This window comes from Melospiza georgiana, chromosome 6 (assembly GCF_028018845.1).
Source record: "Melospiza georgiana isolate bMelGeo1 chromosome 6, bMelGeo1.pri, whole genome shotgun sequence".
Taxonomy (NCBI): domain Eukaryota; kingdom Metazoa; phylum Chordata; class Aves; order Passeriformes; family Passerellidae; genus Melospiza; species Melospiza georgiana.
In genome coordinates, this window is record NC_080435.1 from 49,568,520 (window position 1) to 49,586,746 (window position 18,227).

General features: G+C 44.0%; 1 protein-coding gene across 2 annotated transcripts in view; it reads right to left on the reverse strand.

The window, feature by feature from the left end:
* CLMN (calmin) overlaps nucleotides 1-16,561 on the reverse strand; it is a 76,400-nt gene extending 59,839 nt beyond the window's left edge. For both annotated transcript variants that reach the window (XM_058026078.1, XM_058026077.1), the window contains exon 1: nucleotides 16,410-16,561. In XM_058026078.1, coding sequence (XP_057882061.1) covers nucleotides 16,410-16,491 — 82 coding nt within the window. In that variant the 5' untranslated portion in view covers nucleotides 16,492-16,561. The remainder of the gene's footprint in view (nucleotides 1-16,409) is intronic.
* Between the last annotated feature and the right edge of the window lie 1,666 nt (nucleotides 16,562-18,227).

The following is an 18,227-nucleotide window of genomic DNA, read 5'->3' on the forward strand; positions in this document are numbered from 1 at the left end:
TGGGGACTCCTGAGAGGAGGCAGCAGCAAGCTCCTGAAGTGGCTGAAAGTCATCTTTCATTCCACACTCCCTGCCACAGCACTGAATTAGGAGAGCATTTACTGTGAGCCTGGAGGAATAATTGCATCCCATGGATCAGCAGATGAACAGGTAATGTATAGCTAAGGGGCCGTGTAGGCATTTTCCCTGGAGCAACCTCCAAGTCTGGAGAGGCCTAATAAACAGCTTACAGGAAGCACTATAGGTATACAGCTATTAGGTATATAACCCTGCTTGGTCAGCTGTAGAGTAAACATACCCACGCCCATGTGGTCACTTTCCAGCATCCTTGTTATTAACAGCAGCTCAGGCATCCCCAGTGAGCTTCTTGTTGAGACAGAAAAGCAGGAAAATACTCTTGAAATTAATTCCTAGCCTATTTTTGTTTAGAGTAGCCACACAACTCTTCCTCCCTGCCTCAAGGCGATGTCAAAAGCAAAAACCGGAATTACAGACAAATGAGCCTCAGCCCGGGTGCTCCAGCAGGACAGGGCTCTGTGCTCAGCCTCTCCAGCCTGAGTGCTCCTGTGCCTGCAGCACCTGCAGCGGCTGGGAATGAGCCCAGGAACTGATCCTGGTACCAAGCACATGCTTGGCCCAACTCTGCATTCAGGGTCCCCTCCTGGGCCACGCTCCCTGCTTTCTCTGCACCCACTTCTGTTGTCAGCACTTGGGCCAGCTTCAAGCATGCAATAGCAGATTCACACTGCTAACACCTTGCCTCATGTAGAACACCAGCAGAGGGAAAAATTATCCTTAATTCAGTTTCCATTTAACTATGAGCAGCTGAGGCAGAGCCTCCTTCATTCTTCAGGGGAACCATTGCACCAGCAGCCAGGCTGGCTTTCAGGAAAGCTGACTCTCATTAACTGTTGAGGGTACTCATGTTGACACAGCCTGTGCTATTCCTTAGCTGCAGCAGTGGCACTGGCCACGTTTATGGCTCCATGTGCTGTAAATAAATGCTGAACCTGTGTTTTAATGGTGGCAGGAGGGCAGCAGCTGGTGCTGCTGAATGCCCTGCAGATTGGCATTGCTCTCACAAGGGAAGGCACTGAATAGCCTGAAGATATCGTCTGCAACAAGCACTTTCGTAAACACCACCTGAAAAAAAAAATCAACCAGCCAACCAAGTGAAGAAGTTATATGTTGGAAACCAACTAAAGAAGTTGTGTGCTGGAAATAGATGGTGAAAAGGCTTTCCTGTGCCCCTGCTCTGGGCACCAGGCTGTCAGATTTTATGGGAGGGCAAAATAAGACATTACATGATCAGAAAGAGCATATTAGAGAAAGGAAAAGCAGGACACAGAATAAAATGCATAATTCATGGCTTGTGAAAGCCTTGAGGCAAGACCTTTCGGACTTGCTAATTGCTTTGCTGAGAAATAGGCCAGAAGCCACAAAAATGACTCCTAGAGCCAGGCAAATGATTGCATAAAGCATTGCAACATCCACCCAGGGGCTTCCACACCACCCCTCCTGCACAGGTGTGCTGCTGGCTCACCTGGCAGCATGCCAAGCCAGGACAAGTGTCCTGGGATCAGGCTGATCCCAGGATCTGGATGTAATTCTGGTATGTAGTTCTGTGCATTCAGGATTTTGAACTGCAGGCAGATACATTTATATAAACTGGCTCCAGGCACTCTGCAGCCCTTGGAGGACCCTCACTGTGTGCTCAGAGCCTTAGCATGCAACTCTGTGCACGTGAGACGGGCAGAGATGAGCAGTTCCCCCACTGCAGGAGCCAGATTTAGCCTCACTGAGCTCAATGGCAAAAAATTCAGTGGGTGCAAGATCAGATCCCAGTTGCAGGCAAAGAAATTGATATGACAAGTAGAAAGGATGAAGGCAGGCTTAATAGCTTATAGTTGCTGAGATTTGCCCAAGTACATGGTTTGGTGGATTTAAGTCATGAACAAAGCATAAAATCTTTTAGCTTCCTGTATCATATCTACCTCCTCCTCCATGTCCCCAGTGAGCAGCTTTGGATTTTTTCATCCCAGCAAAATCATAGGATTTTGTCTACCTACATGTTCAAGGCTCTCCTACTGACATTCATTTCAGAAAACACTGCTCCAGCCAATTCAGTGATAATATCCTGCTGACCACCACCAGCCATTGCTCTTTGTTAAATCTCACCAGAATTTTGCCTTAAGGACCTAAGAAAGGCTTTGCTATTGCTGTTTCAAATTTGTTACCAACCCAGTAAGTCATTCGCTGTGTCTGAAGAAAGATGGACTTGGCCACAAAGCACAGGGATCAGACACCTTCCTTCTACACCAGCTTGTCCAGTTTCCAGCCCCTTCAGTGCCCTTCCAGCCCCAGCAGCTTCTTGCTCTCCTGTTTGAACTGTCTTCTCTCATAGTGTCCTTAGAGAAGTCTAACCCCTCAACTGATGCTCTGAATACATTTACAGAAAAATCCCTTTTTTTTGCCCTTTCCTGTCCCTTTGGTATTATTTACTGATGTATCAAAATTACCATAAAAACTCATTAATAAAGCATAGATCTGTATCTTCCATAAGGCAACTTATCTCCATGAGATTGCAGAAGTAAAACTACTGAAAGCACAAGAAAACAGAATCTGTCCCTTAATTGTACTTTGCTCAGTCATACCACATCAATTAATTTACGGAAGCAGATTAAAATTTTACTGCTAATATACTTGATTTATTACTTAAAGATGTTTCATCTATTTCTCAGTACCAGGAGTATGAAAAAAAAAAGAACTTGACAGAGATGAAGAAAGAATAAGATGATGAAAGATCCCTGGGCTTGACAGGTTTCATGGGGAAACCATCAGTACCAGCTTGTGAGTATGAATGAAGCTATCAGTTAGTGGTATAAAGTTTCAGAGCATACAAAACACTTTTTCTGTAATACGTCAAATTTCATAATGGTAAAAAGACATTGCTTTGCAATACCTTCTATATAAGAACCTTAACTATTATTCCATAAATTTAAAAGGAGTCACAATGAAGGCAGGAGAATTTAAATAGCAGTTCAGACATCAGTGGTGAAGTACAGTGAAGCTGAGGATCCCCAGCCTTGGATCAGACTAGAACACCATTCCTAGCTCTACAGGCAAATAACCTCTAAGCTACTCTATAATTGGAGTGCAAGGTGATTCAAACCAAGCTGCAACACACTCAGTGGGCAACTGTCTGCTACACCTTTTATAAACCTGCCTGTAACATTTTATCTCTTAATGCTACTGTCTCTTAAGTTTTGACATCTACAAGGGGCATACAAGGAATTCACAGTTTCCCCAAGTCCAGAGGTTCCAGCCCAAATGAATGTCAAAGCACACAGAAGTGAAACTGGGAATAACAGAAAAATGTCACTTGATCTGTGAGTTCCACCTTTAATAAATGTTGGTAGCTCCCACACTGGATGTAAGGTAAATAAGCATTAGCAGTAAGAAGTGTTTGGGGAGATATATTTTGTTCTGTGACCCATCCGTTTGGTCCAAGAGAGAAGGCAGTAAAATCAGAATGGGTCCATTGCAATCACAACACAAAGAACAGGCTTTCACTTCATGCAAAGAATACTAGCACAGATGGTGAATCCACATTTTGCAGGAAAATCCATGTGCTTCCACATTAATGAGACATGGGTTAGAAGAACACAGTATTATACACTGTCGTCATTATGTCAAGAGTGATTTGTTGTCCAAGCTTAGGTGTCCAGATGGTACCAAAAATACTCCAAACTTTCTATAAGCACAAAGCTTTCATTATAATTAAAAAATGGTTTCAGAAAATATACCGGTTTCTCTGAGTATTCCTAATTCACTTTTAAGTGCTGAACTTGCCATGTATTTTGCATGCAGTACTTTACAAGAAGGACAAATATGCATTGGAAAACCTCAAAAGGCAGAGCTGGGGAGTGATGGCACAGGAGAAGGGAGATGGGCAGAGCCATCACATTCCAAAGTGCAGGAAAGAAGGAGCCAAGAAGCCAAGAGCTATTTGGTACTTCCTTGCTGGATATACTGGCAAGGTCTTCAGAAAAGAACTGGTCTCTCGTCATGCAGGATGGCACAAAAGCAGAATTACAGAGTTAAGTGTTCCACATTCAAACACTTAAAATTAGCTCCAAGGAGGAGCAATGGCCCCTTCTGATTCAGATCAGGTTTAACCCTCTCTGTCCACAGGTTTATCCATACTGGAACAAAAGCAGCTGGATTTTGTAACTAAGTTCCATTATTAGCACACTTTTTTTTCTGATAGGAGCCTCAAAAATCTTCATAAAAGCTTGCAGTGAAATCATTGCTTTATTTTCACTTCACTCTAGCTGACTCCCACAGGTTAGACTGTATTTTTTCTCTTCAAAGTAAATTGTGCAGGTTCTCTTAAAAAGCTCACCTTTGAAAAAACAGAAAATAGCCTAGAAAAAAAACAGCCTAGAAAATACCAGGCTAAATTTGACAATTTTTCCTTGCGTTTCAAAGCCAGGGAAGGGTTTTTTCTGGAAGAAACTGATATATTTTCTACTCCAGAAGACTGAAAATCTGCTGCAGAAAAAAAAAATGAGTGGAAAAAAAAAAGAAATAAATAAACTGCCAGGACAGTATGTGGGTGGCAGGATTCAGTCTTTAATCTGACAGGTGTATGTCAGCACTTCCTCCCAGCCAGATACCTATAAGGGATCTGATTGTTTTCCTCTTGTTATTGTACTGTTTCCTAATGAAATCCCTCGTTTTTTAGGTTAGTTTCCTGCCAGTCTCTTTGTCTGATGTCCAAAAAGTGAACAGGTTAACAAAGCAAAAAAACCTGACACCTTTCTTCATCAATGTATTTGCTCTTCTCAAGCAAATTCATTGTGAAATGAAAAATCACGTTGTCATCCATGCAGTAGTCAATGTGGTCCAATGACAGATTTACAGACTGGTAACCAAGGAGCAGACAGAGGAGGTGGCTGCTCAGCTGATGGATATAAATAGTAAAATCCTAGTCAACAGGATATTATTGTTCTTTGGGGTTCCCAAAGAAGCCTTAAGTGAGGGATCAGCTCCCACGCACACGCTGGTCGCAAGCCAGTGCCCGTGAGCAGTGGGAAGGACCTGCCCAGGGAAGACTCGGGGCCATTTCAGGGCTTGCCAGGCCTCAGCACCTCCCATGCTCTGGTGGAAAACAGATTGAGAAGGTGGGGGAAGGTGCCCAGCAAAGCACCTGTCATTTATTCATTCCTCATAGTATTAATAACACATCTCTAAGGATGAGACTAAAACAGTAATGCTTTCCTCTGCTCGGGCAATGAAACCAAGCCTAGATAGAGATGGCCAAACAAACACCAAAGAGCTTGAGAAACTGGGAATAGAGGACAAAGAAGGAAAGGAATCCTCCAGGAGAAGGCCAGAATGGCTTATTCATCAAGCTGTAACTCCACAAGACACCAGCTGCAATTTGCTTCAGTTCAAGGCAGCTTTTGCTCTCAGATATCACAGAGCTTCCATAATAAACCACTTCTAAAGGTTAGGCAATTAATTGCCTCATCCTCTGTGACCTTTGCAGTAAGAAAACACAGAATCTGATTGCTGTCCTATTTCTAATTTTGTTTTTATTAACTCTCTGATTTCTTTCTTTTGCAGAACACATTCCTATGATCATCCAGGGCAGACACACATAAGATAAAAATGCTTCATCCATGCCCTTGGCAAGCTCTTCCTTGGTCTTCCTCTGTACCTCACTGGGCTCTTTCAGACCTGTGCACAAGGCAGACAGGGTTTCAGGTCAATGGATATAGCACTGCTCTCTGTTAAAATAACATTTGGATGATTCTGAGAACTGAAGAGCATGAATTGACAGCAAGTTCATGCTGGGACAAAATTTAATCTGATTCATTTATGCATGCAAGCAGAGAGCTTTTATTAGCATACATTTCTCAAAGAAAACAAATGATAGTTCCTGGAGATGTTCATCATTAATTACCCTCTTCCATCTAGCAGGAAGTTTTCTTCCTTCCCCAGCTTTACTTTGTCTTCTTTCTAGAAACACATACTGAAAACAAAATAAACAAAACTTCTGTAACAAACTCAGTGAACTGAAAGCATAGTACAAAGAGCCAGAGGGAATACAGCTAATTTGGATCTTAACTGAGGTAACTCCAAAGCCCTTGACGAAAAAAGAGTTTCTACCTGAAGATGATAACTAGTAACTCATAGAGATGATCAAAATGAGACATCAAAAAATACATCTTCACAAAAAGGGAAAAAGTAGAACAAAGCAGGTTTATTTCATTCTACAAACATTTTGTTCTTCTTTCTTTTAAAAAACCCCAAGTTGAGCCAAACTGAAATCTGACTGCAGTTAACCTTCACACCAACTGGTGTGCACTGCACAGAACACCAGCAAGCACGTGCAAACCCAGAGGGGAACCACCTGCCACCAGCATGAGAACACCACACACTGGGCTGAAAGATGGCTCTGGAGCTTCATGGCAATTACCAACTTGTAAAGGTTTCTATGGAGAAGGCAGTATATATGTCACATGAATTGTTAGGGGACATTGTTAGCTTTTGCTGCAACACAGTGAAGGAGAGAAGAAGATGTGAAGAAAGGAATTTGGTCAGGTAATTCCAATGGTCACCTTGAAAAGAGAATACCAAGATTCAAGGCCTGCTCCACCAAAATTTTCCATGTTCATACATAGAAAAGCATGTCATTAGATTCTCTAGATAACTTAAATCAATCCTCTGGCTTTCATGTGTCTTTTATCCTCAAGCCTAACTTAAGGGTGTCATCTAGAGAAATACATTAAAATCATGAGACACTCATACACTAAAAAAGTAAAAATAAATCCCTGCTAGAATGCAGTAGGAACACATTTCAGTTTCAGTCAACTCAAACACAAAGCAGTAAGAAAGAAAGCCTATGGGCATCAATATTATCTAAGTATCGTAACTCAAGTTTGACCCCTCTGTAAAACCAGAATTCCTAAATGCTACTTCCACATCCATAACAGCCCCTTCATTCTTTAAGGATGCTGCATGCAAGAATACACATGTGTAGCAGGACCAGAAAGCCAAGAAGAAGTGGGCAGCCCCCACCAATCTTTCTGTCACGGGGCCATCACATTAGCACATTACGCTGTATTTTCCATGCACCTCCTGTGTTTAGGCTCCAAAACTGATCATTAGTATGATAAATTAAATGAGTGGAAACTTTGGCTCAAAGAGCCCAAACTGCTGCAGCTCTGAAGTCAGTCACTCTTCCTAAGCTTTGGTTCATTAGTGAAATGAGAATATAAGAGGTCAAGTGAACATCCAGTTCATAATTAAGTGCCTAAATGACAAAGCTGTTTACTGGCCTGAGTGACGCAGCAAGGGGGTCTCATCAGCGCTTGCTGTGGGCATCCAGGCTGCTTCTGCAACTGGCTTTCCTAATCAGCCCCAACAGAAAAGCAAAGGACTCACTGTGCATGAACAGAGCTGAGATCCTGCAGGAAAAAAACACTGCTCTACAGCCATCTGTGGGATGGGCAATGAAATAATGCTTCACCCTTTCCCAAAATTAAAGGGTGTCAAGGACTTTAAAAGTACTAAGATCTGACCAGTTAAAACAAAATCTGAATATAATTTGCTGTGTTCATTAGTTTCCAGTTTTGAGACAGATGAATATCAGCTTCCCAGGCCTCCTCAGCTACACTGGCCTCTCTCAGCACCTGAGCACAGCCCCTCTTGGCGGGGTGGGGACAGGAAGCATGCACTGTCCTTCTCCTGCAGAAATGGGCTCCCATCACCAGGGCCAACCCATCCACCACTTCCTGACTTCACAGGAGTCACACTGGTGCAACCTTCAAATTCTTAAATTAAAATAAACTCATGATGACTGATACTGTCAGCTGCAGCTTAGACCAAGGATTTTACAGCATCCTTTAGCTGTGCTAGAACATGGTGCTTCCTCTCTTCATACACACAGTTGTTGAATGAAAACCTCCTATCTTCTTTAATCCTTCTGATAAGGATAAGGAAACACACAATGTTTTGAAGTTTTGAAAGGCCAACACTTAGTACGTCAAAAAGACTTTCTACCTTCACAAGAAGAAATGCAGTTTAGCCAGTAAAAATTCATACTCTGTCTTCTATCCAATGTCAATAACCAAACAACTTCTGCAAGAAGGCTGAGCACAAGTGATTTTAACCAACATCAACTCCCTTAACAACTCTTTTCTCTATGATGGGAAGAAACAGATGAACTCAGGCAAGAGTCTAAAACTTCAAATCACCCTTTGTCCTGTATCCAGAGAGATCTTAAAAAAACCTCAAATAAACAATCAAAAAACCAAACCAACAACAGCAACCAAACAAAAAACCAAAGAAAAGAAAAAGAAAAAAAATGAGAGCAACAGGAAAGAAATGTTGTTCAGTGGCACTAATCATCAGGCCAGGATGTCCCCTCCACAGCCTGAAATCTGAGAACAAGGAGAGGGACCAAATGTTTCCCAGCTACTACTCTTACCAGTTACTCTTAGAATCACTCAGGTTTTGTACCAGAAACAGGCCTAGAGAGTACCTTATCAAAAAGGGAGAGTAAATGGGAATTTTGTCTCTGGAAGATCATCTTCTCATTTGGGCAGGATTTTTATGTCTCACCAAGCTGAAGTATGACATGCAAATACTGGCCAGAGTCCCTCTTGCACTATCTGGGTTTCTGAGGAGTCTCCATGGGCCTGCTCCTGTTTGCCTTGTTACTCTCCCTGGGCAAACAGCCCAGACAGATTTATGTTTCATTCCTTGTGTTTAAGACAATAAGTCTGAAGTGGACATTTCATACCATGTTATTTATAAATGCTATCTATATCTTTATTAAGTTACAGCTGCAGTTCATGTTTATCATGAACATCAGTAAGAGCCAGAAAACTTTAATCATGTGTCCAGATGCAGTCATATGAAGGATCAGATTTTAAGTTATCTTCATTGGCACTGCTTCCATTTGTCACAGAGCCAGGTCTCTCTTGCCCTTCCTATTTCTCACTGAGCCAAGAGAAGCATAATCAGCCCTCAGTTGTGAACTACCCTGACTGCATACACGCCACACCTACTGACATGCATTAGGGGGTTCTTCAAATGGACTGACACAAAATGGCAAAGTATTTCTATCTGGCCATTAGTGCACAGCAGAAAGACAGCCTGTGCACATAACTGCTCCCTCTGCTTTGGCTGCAGTTCAGAGCTTCAGCTGGAGTCCTGTGAAATGGACACTTCAGGCTGTGATATGGCTCTCACAACACATGAATAACACATGGCCTCCCAGTTGTCAGGGGGTTCAGTGCACTGTTAAGGGCATCTCTTGAAGAAAACTTAGGAAAAACAGGCTGGAAGAGTAAAAATGGATCTGGGGCATTCCTTGGGTAAAGCATCCCTGACCTTAGCAGGGCTGAAGAGGAACTCAGACATATGGAGCATCTAAACAGATGTGTGTCCTGGTAATGGACACTACAGAAGGGCAGCTTTGGACTCCACAAAATTCACTCATCTCCAGTCTTAATTATGATAAAATGAAGATCCAAAGGGATGAATGCATTAAATATAAAAAGGGCTGGTATATAAATCTTTGTTTTTAAAATGAACTCTGTGACAACATATTTAATGAACATTTATTTTATAAACAACTAATTACCAATTACACTACAAAAAGAGGAAAAACATAATGGAGCAAATCAACACTAGATTTGCTCAAAGTCTAGAAGGGTCTTATTTCTGACTGCTAACAGTAAGAGATGCTAATATAAAAAGTATAAAAAACAAGGTAACTCATTCTTCACAAATACACGAGGTCTGAATTACATTGACCAACATCAGAAGTAACTTTCAAGATATTAAGGCATAAAATACATTTTAATTTATGTCTGAAATTAATTACTGGAAAAGCAATAGAATCCCTCAAAGTATTACATTATTATAACAAATATGTCTTGAATCATGCTATCAAATTAAGTAATGGGCACGGGATTAGAGTTATCTTTAAAATGTTTTTGATAACATCTATTCAGATTCAGTGGGATTTCTGGTTTTATACAGAAATCCTCTGCTTAAAGCTTACAGGTCCACAGGCATTCCCTTTGTAGCTATCCAGGCTGTTGCTATTACAACCATCCTAGAACATGCCAATTTAAACTTTTGTTCATGGCTATACAGCTCAGCTCTTTGCACAGAAATATGCAGCAATTATAATGAAGTAAAATTCATCCTGCAATCCTCCACCTACAGTCCCTGTATTTAACTGGCTGGGGAGATATAAAAATAGAATATCAGGTACAGAGACATGTAGAAAAAGACACTTATAAGGTGCTGTGATGCCCTTCACCACCCCAGCACTGACACACATCTCACTGCCTATCTGGTAATTTCTACTCCTGAATACATTTTGGAGATCATTTTGACTTCTACATGACAAGACAGATATTTGGCTCTTTCCCTTTAGACATATGCCCTTAAGAATCATTCTGAAACAACAGTAATGTCCAACAACTTAGGACATAAACAAATAATGTCTAAATGGACACTGACAAGCCAAAATGCCCAAGGTTGCTTCTTCTAGTCCAACAGAAGTCTGTCTTTAAAAGTAAAAAATGAAATCAAGTAATCTCTTTGTCATATTTTCAAAATAAATGCTACACATTCTTCAGAAGGCAAGTGACATAACCTTGAAATCGTCCTTAGGAGAAAGAAAATTGAATTTCTGTCCAAGTCAAGTGGGCAAAACAAAAAACAGGCAGGACAACTATGAAAAGCCCATTATATTTTTAAATCATCACTAGCTTTAACACAGTGTTTTGAGGACTGTCATTTTTAAACCATGACTTCAGGCAAGTGACATGATCTGAGATCTCACCAGCTCTCCCAGTGCTGAGACTGGTCAGCCCTTGAACAACAGCTCACCAGGAAAGACAGAGAAGGTGATGTTGGCAAGTGACAGCACATCTACCCCATGCCTTGAGTCAGGTCCATGCAGCTGCCAAGCAGAGCCTCTCTTAAGACAAAGTGTCAGCACACCAGTGAGTTCATGTGACTGGGGAGCTACTGGGCATGATTTGAATTTGGTGTCATTTCATCCATTCAATGGGACAGAGAGCCCAGACTTCTAATTTGTTAGAGAAATTAGGCATTAACCTTGTTAATTGTTAAAATTGCATGCTGAAACAGGCAATCTGCACTTTGTCTCACCTCTTGCTGCCCCTTTATTTCAGTCCAGGGTTTCCTACATCTGGAGCAGGGCAAGTCTTCCCTCCATGGCTGACAGCTACTGCCCTTACACAGACCATGCCCACTAGGACACTTGGGTTCCAGCATTAACGTTTGGCTTCTCATCTCATTCATGGATCTGAATCTTTATTTTGGGCGTTCACATTTATAATTCTCAGGCCTATTTAACTTAAATTTTATACAGAATAGGATCACTTTGTAGTTGTACAGTGCTTTGCCTAAGGTTCTCTAGACAATTTAATCTTTCCAAATGTCACTTGAATCTACAAAGATCTCCACTAAATGAACATGCCTCCAGGCAGGATGAAATCTTGCTGAGTATGGTGACAAGTTATAGAAGAGTTAAAGTAATGAACAGCTACAGCACATTACTTTTGTCAGAATGAATGGATACATTAAAAAGGTTTCCTTCTACTTGTGAAATTTCCATGTATTTGAAAAGCATGTCAAACTACAGCAAACAAGTTAAATGCTGCTGTATCTTGTAATTAAAGGAAAATTATTACTCTCTGTAGCTTAGTGCAAAAGTCATTAAAAATAGGCCTCAAACATAAATAAAAAGTACAGAGAGAAACATTTTCAAGACTGACTATAGCACCTGCCTTTGGTCATCCATCAGTGATGCTTAAGCCCCCACAAAGTAAAGATATCTAGATATTCTCACTGCCAGAGTTAACTTGTGTAAGTCAGGCATTTGTATGACTTCTTAGGACAGAGGCTTCAGAATCTGTTACCTCATAAGATGGTGAGATTCATGTTAGTGACAATTATAGTTACTACTACTGTCCAAAGCTTATGAAGTCCAGATCTCAAGGATCCAAACAGAAAGCCAAGCAAAATCAGAGAGTGCTGGGACTCTATGCCTGAGTGATCCACCCAGAGATATAAACTACAGCAAGGATGGGGAACCAACGGGGCTGATATTGTTCAGGTTATTTCTTCCACTCTGTCACCCTTCTTTTTCTCCATTATTTTGGTCAATGCTACAATACACTCCTGTGTAGCCCTCCAAATACTTCTGAAGGCCATGTACCCCTCAGCAGAGCAAGAATGAGACTGAAGAAAATATTTAAATCTACGGAAACAAACATGTACAGGTTTCTGTGAGTTCTGGATCAAACCCTGAGTGAGTAGTGACATAACAAGCAGCAGGACCTTGACTTGTCCTCTGACAGCAGAAATGCAGAGTTCTACCATCCCAGCCCATCTACTCTATTAGAAATATACAAAATGAACATTCAAACCATAATTATTTTAAAGTTGTGGTAGCAGCACTTGTTTGCCAGAGATGATACATCTGACTGCACAATTATTCATCTCTATATATTTCATTCCAAGGAATGTAAGGAAAGATATGTACTGTTCAACACACATTTAGACTATTGCAAAGCACACAACCAACATATCATCTAAATGAGGATGAGGATGTTGCTTCTTTCTAGCAAGTGCAATTCCCCACACAAGGAAGTATATTTTTGATGGTCCTAAATCAAGCTTCCAGTAGGGAAGATTTTAAAATATTCTTGTATTGTAACGAAATGTTCCCAATGGTGTTGTAATGGAAGAAAGAAAGAGGAAAAAAACCATCTCCTGGCAGGAAATTAATTATTGAGCATTCCCCTGCTTGACAATGCGCTCCTACATTCTGTGCAGGCTTTCCATTTTTCTCTCTCAGTATGTGGAGAAATTCACTATGGAGAATATACAATCAGAACAAAGAGCACGAGGGTATCAGTTTATTAAATGCATTTAGAAACCGAGCATATCGGGAGGGAGGAACTTGTTTTGTGCATCACCACACCTAGTGTTTATTCCTTCTTTATATTCCTCTCTCCTCTTCTCCATTAAATTGTCACTTCTACTTCTGTTCTCTGAAATCACCTCTGTTGAGAATGGAAGAATTGTGCCTGGCTTTTAGCATCACTTAGCTGACACAGTTTTGAAATGTCACTTCCTATTTTTAAAAAACCAAATAGAAAATCTCTTGATGGAAAAGGAAAATAGAAGCCCATCATTACATACCTAAATATCAAGATGTAATTCCATTTTTAAACTCTTTTTTTTCCACCCCCAAGTCCTACCCATTTAGTAAATTTTGCCCCTTGCTGTCAGCTTTAGTTTCCCTATGAAAGAGCTGAAAAACCCACAGCGGCCATAATTTCACACATGACAGAACATATAGCTCCTGAAGCTACTTCTGCAGCCAGCACATGCACCTACAACATCTCAGTTTGGTGGGATCATGCCACTGCAAAAGCATCTTCATGAGAGCAGACACTTCCCAGTAACTGGCATCTTGGATTCTTCCTGGGTGTGGAACAACCAAACTGGAGAGGGAAGATGCAACAGACTGAAACAACATATGCTATCTTCAAAGAGAATTCATGTCAGCAGTGCTCAATAGCTCAGCTAAGACATAATGAAGAAATTTGCAAGAGAAATAGACAATTTTCACATTTTAAATCAGAGCCAGAAAGGGTGTGGAGAACTACTACAGCAGATGTCTGTGTGATTCCTGCAGAAACCTTAATATCAGCTAGGCTGCCTGAGACCCTTTGAGCCATCAGCTCTTGGGCTCTTCCAGCACTTCCAAGCTGGGCAGGATGGCTCAGACACAGCGTGGCTGCACTGCCTCTGCCTGCCTTGCACACCTCACACCTCTCTGTGCATCAGCCCAGAAACCTCCACCCTGCATGCACACATGCCAGTGTTTGCATGTGTTCTTCAGATCTGCAAATACCCATCCCCTCCTTACTCCTTCTTGGGTCTGAATAAACATGACGGGTCCCCCAGAGACCAGGAGGGACCTCCACATATGCAAAATGTCCCAGTGAATGGGAGCATTCTGGAATCAGACAAACCATCCCCTTGACACTCTAAACACAGCTGGAGTTACAAAGGAGTGCTGCAGGAGCTGGAGATGGAGCAGCAGATGGGGATCTCCACTGCACAGGTCCTTCATGAGGCTCTGGGCAGCAGGGCCTGGGGGGTCTGATGGTGCTGATGGAAATGCTCTGTTGTCCTCACCTAGTTTTTCATCCCAAACTCTTGACTTTGTAGCACATCAAAGCTGTTACTGATTCTACAACTGATAGACAATGATACTAGCACTTATTCAGATGGCATTGTTTTGAGAGGGGAGAGTGATTTTTGAATTATAAAGCAGAAGAAAGTTTAATTACCACATATGAGCACAGAGCATATGCTGCTATTTTACAAGAAACTGTTTTGAAGAGAAGCACCATGCTCTGCCACCAAGCTCCCAAGCGACAAAAATCACACTCTCACGAGTATCAGACTCGCCATCTGTAAAATGTTTTTTATCTCTAGAAGATAATGTGAGAACTATGTGTTACAAATCATATCTTTTGTGACAGCTATTACCACTTGCTTTGGAGCAGCACCTTAGAACAAATGTTTTTTCTGCCCTATAAGAGCTCACATGAGGCATGAAACTTCTTAAAAACCTATTTAGCAGTGCAAGCAAGGTGATAATCCATATATGTTTCACAATTTCTCTTGGATGATAGGAAGAGAACAGGAGGTTTTTTTCATGAACATAATGTCATTCAAAGGAATTTGCTCTGTAGGATGACATTCTCCTACACAACTACAGGAATTTTAGATGGGGCTGTGTGCATTTGTACTGTGTGCATCTGCATTTTAAATTCCAGAAAGAGAAATTAACTATTCTCTCACAAATGGGAGGCAAAGCCAAAAACATACTACTCTTTCTAGGAACAGACTACTTTTGTATTTCTTCTCAAAAATGCCCACAAACTAAGGATTAAACTTGGCGTAATGACTACAGTTTTGAGCAGCAAGAGATCAGAGGCAGGCCAGCCATGTTAACACAGAGAGTAGAAAGAGACTGAGAGAGAAGCCAGGAACATTGAGCTGCAATGTAATGAGAGACTCTCAAAACCCAAGGGGAATGCAACCTGGAATCAACCGCCCTGACTGTGCTCAAAATCTGAATTTCAGAGGGCAGGATGATGCAGGTCAAAATGATGTGGAGTGACCCCATCAGTAGCTAACTGCATTAATATACCAGAGCTGAAAGAACAGCTAATTTGACTCTCTTTTCTGATAAATTATACATCTTCTATAATCAATCCAAACCAAAACTAATTTCCAGCAAGTCTACTGCTCTGCCAGTAGACAGTGCCTTAATATAATTATGCACAGACAGGAAGAGATAATGACCTCTGATTCAAGTCTATTATTTTTATGGAACATGAAGATACATCGCAGTATTATGTGAGCTATTGATTAAGATCAGTATGTTACACTGAACAAGTTGTTCTCCTATAAACCACTGCTGGTTTTTTCCTCTTCCATCGAGTCTTGCTGTCCTTTCCAGTCACGAGGAGTTACCTGGTGAGGGGCAAACATAACTTGGGAGGAACTACTACTTCGGCTACATTGACACCGATCTACATTCAGAGCCAGGTATTTGCATCCCTTCCGCCGGCAGAGCTTGTGGCAGAACAGGAGAGCATCTCGCAGAGGATTTATCCAAAAGCTCTGTCCATGTTTATTCAACAGTAGCATATCAGAAGATACATTAAATTGAGTCTTCTGATAGCGGCTTCGTTTCGAATCGCGGCCCCGGAGCCGTGCCCTGACCGCGGCCGGGTGACCCCAGGTGTGGCAGGGGAGCGGCGGGCGGGCTGTGCCGTACCCGGGGCGCCCCGGCCGGGCCCCGCGGGGACCCCACGGCACAGTGAGCCCCGGAGCCCCCACATCTCCCCCGAGCCCAGCCGGAGCCCGCACCCCCGCCCCGACGGCTCTCAGGGGAGGCTGTGGGTGGCAGCAGCGCCCGGGAGACACGACAGTGCCGCCCCCGCAGCATCCCCGGCACCGGAGCCCCCGCGCCCTGTCCCCATCCCTGCCCCGGGGCCGCTCCTGTCCCAGCGCCGGGATCTCCGCGGCCGGACGGGCAGGAGCCGCGGTCGGGGGAAACTTTGGCCCCGCCGCCCGCCCTCGTCCCCCGGCCCGGCACCCTCACCCGCACCGCCCCCGCTCCGCGGAGCTGCAGGAGCCCGCGCCGGCGGCCCGGGGGCGGCGGGAGGGGAGGAAGGAGCGGCGGGGGCGCAGCCGGGGCCGGAGCGGGGCGGGCGGGGGCGGAGGGAGGGGTTTCTGCGGGGGTGTTGGTTTACCTTGGAGGTTCTGCACTCGGATGTCGCTGATGTGCCCGATGAGCTCCTCGCGCTGGAACCAGTCCCACTCCTGCCCGGCCATAGGGGCGCGGGGCCGGGGCCAGGGGGGCGGCGGGAGCCGGCGGCACCGCCACCGCCGCCTTCACCGGCACTGACGGCGGGCGCGGAGCGGAGCGGAGCGGGCGGGGGGGCGGCCCCTCTCCGCGCCGGCTGCGCCCCGCCCCGCGTCCCTCCCTCCATCCCTCCTCCTTCCTCCGCTGCCACCGCCTCCCTCTCTCTGCCCGCCCGGCCGGGGGCGGCGGGGCCGAGCGGCCGGGGGTCCGGCCGAGCCCCTGCCATGGGCAGCGACGTGCCCGCCGCCCCTTCCTGCCCTCAGCCGCCCTTTCCTGCCCTCCCTGCCCTCAGCCGCCCCTTCTTGCCCTCCCTGCCCTGCCTGCTCTCAGCCGCCCCTTCCTCTCCTTCCTGCCCTCCCTGCCCTCAGCCCGGCCCGGCCTGGCCCCGCTCCGGCCGCCTCCTCGGGTGCAGGCCGGGACCCCCGCCCGTCCCGCCGCAGCCCGCCCCATAAAAACGCGTTTATTGCCGAGACAAGGGGGCCGCCGGCAACGCTGGGTCCTCTTGCCGTACCTGGGGACAGAAGGAGCGCTGTCCCCAAAATAAGTGTCATGCACCCACGGCAGCAGTGGAAGAACAAAAGTATGAGCAGCAGAGGGGTTTTACTCGAGGGCATGAAATCAGTGCCACTACACATTAAAAACACAGTTGCATTCGGATTTAGCTTGTTCTTGGTAGTCTGTTCAGGCTCTCAAATTTCCTTTGAGGTGAATTCTCACATTGACTGTCTTCACGTACACCGTTTTTCATCCACCTAGGACAGTAATTGTTACCAAGGCCCTTCGGTGTCACTGAGATTTGTTCTCTACAAACCTGATGAACAGCTTGAGCATTTCATTTGCATACAAAGCATTTCATTGCAATATACCACTATTTGTACCTTCGTGCAGGTAAACAGCAAATTTTGGCATGATCCAGTCAGACCAGTATAGCATCAAGAGTTAGACTAGCAAAACATGTAAGCGAAATCTACAAAGTTAAATATAAACAAACGGGGATCTAGAAATTGTGGTTCTTTCAAGTCTGAAGTGTTTGTGTGATCCCAAGCAAACACTCCACACAACCAGTTGTTTCACCCAGCTCAGGAATGCATCGCTCTTCCCACAGCCTGCTCTGGTGATTTTGCCATTATGGCTCAAAATCAGATGGAGATGGTGAGAAAGCAAAGTCATCCCTTAAGCATCTCCTAAGGATTCGTCACCACTGGAACATGCAGCAGTCAGCTCTCCCAAAATGCAGTCTCCAAGAGTCTGAGGCAGTCTTCAGCTGTTTACCTATCAAGACTGGAAAGTTTTGCACAGGTCTAAGGACACATGAATGCCATAACAAAGAGTTTATAAGCCTGAATGTAAGGAGCAGAAAAAAACAGCTTGTGGAAAAGAAAAAGTGTCTGAACTCAAATAGATTTGCTCAAATCACAATGCCAGGCTTTGCCTTCATTTTACACTGGGAGGACCTGTTTTTTTTCCAGGCATTATCCAAGTGGGCTGAATGCATCAGTACCACATTTAGAGGTGGAGCTGGAAACTGAGCAAGTGTGGCTGTGGGAAAATCAGGTGAATTACTTCACAGCATCAATGGAAATACTGTCTGCCAGAGGTGCCTGGAGATCCCTCACCCACGCTGCAGCTCAAAGCAGGATTACTCCCAGAGCCAGATGGGGACTGCTGAGGCTTTGTCCCATTGTGCGTGAGAGTCCTCCTGGAG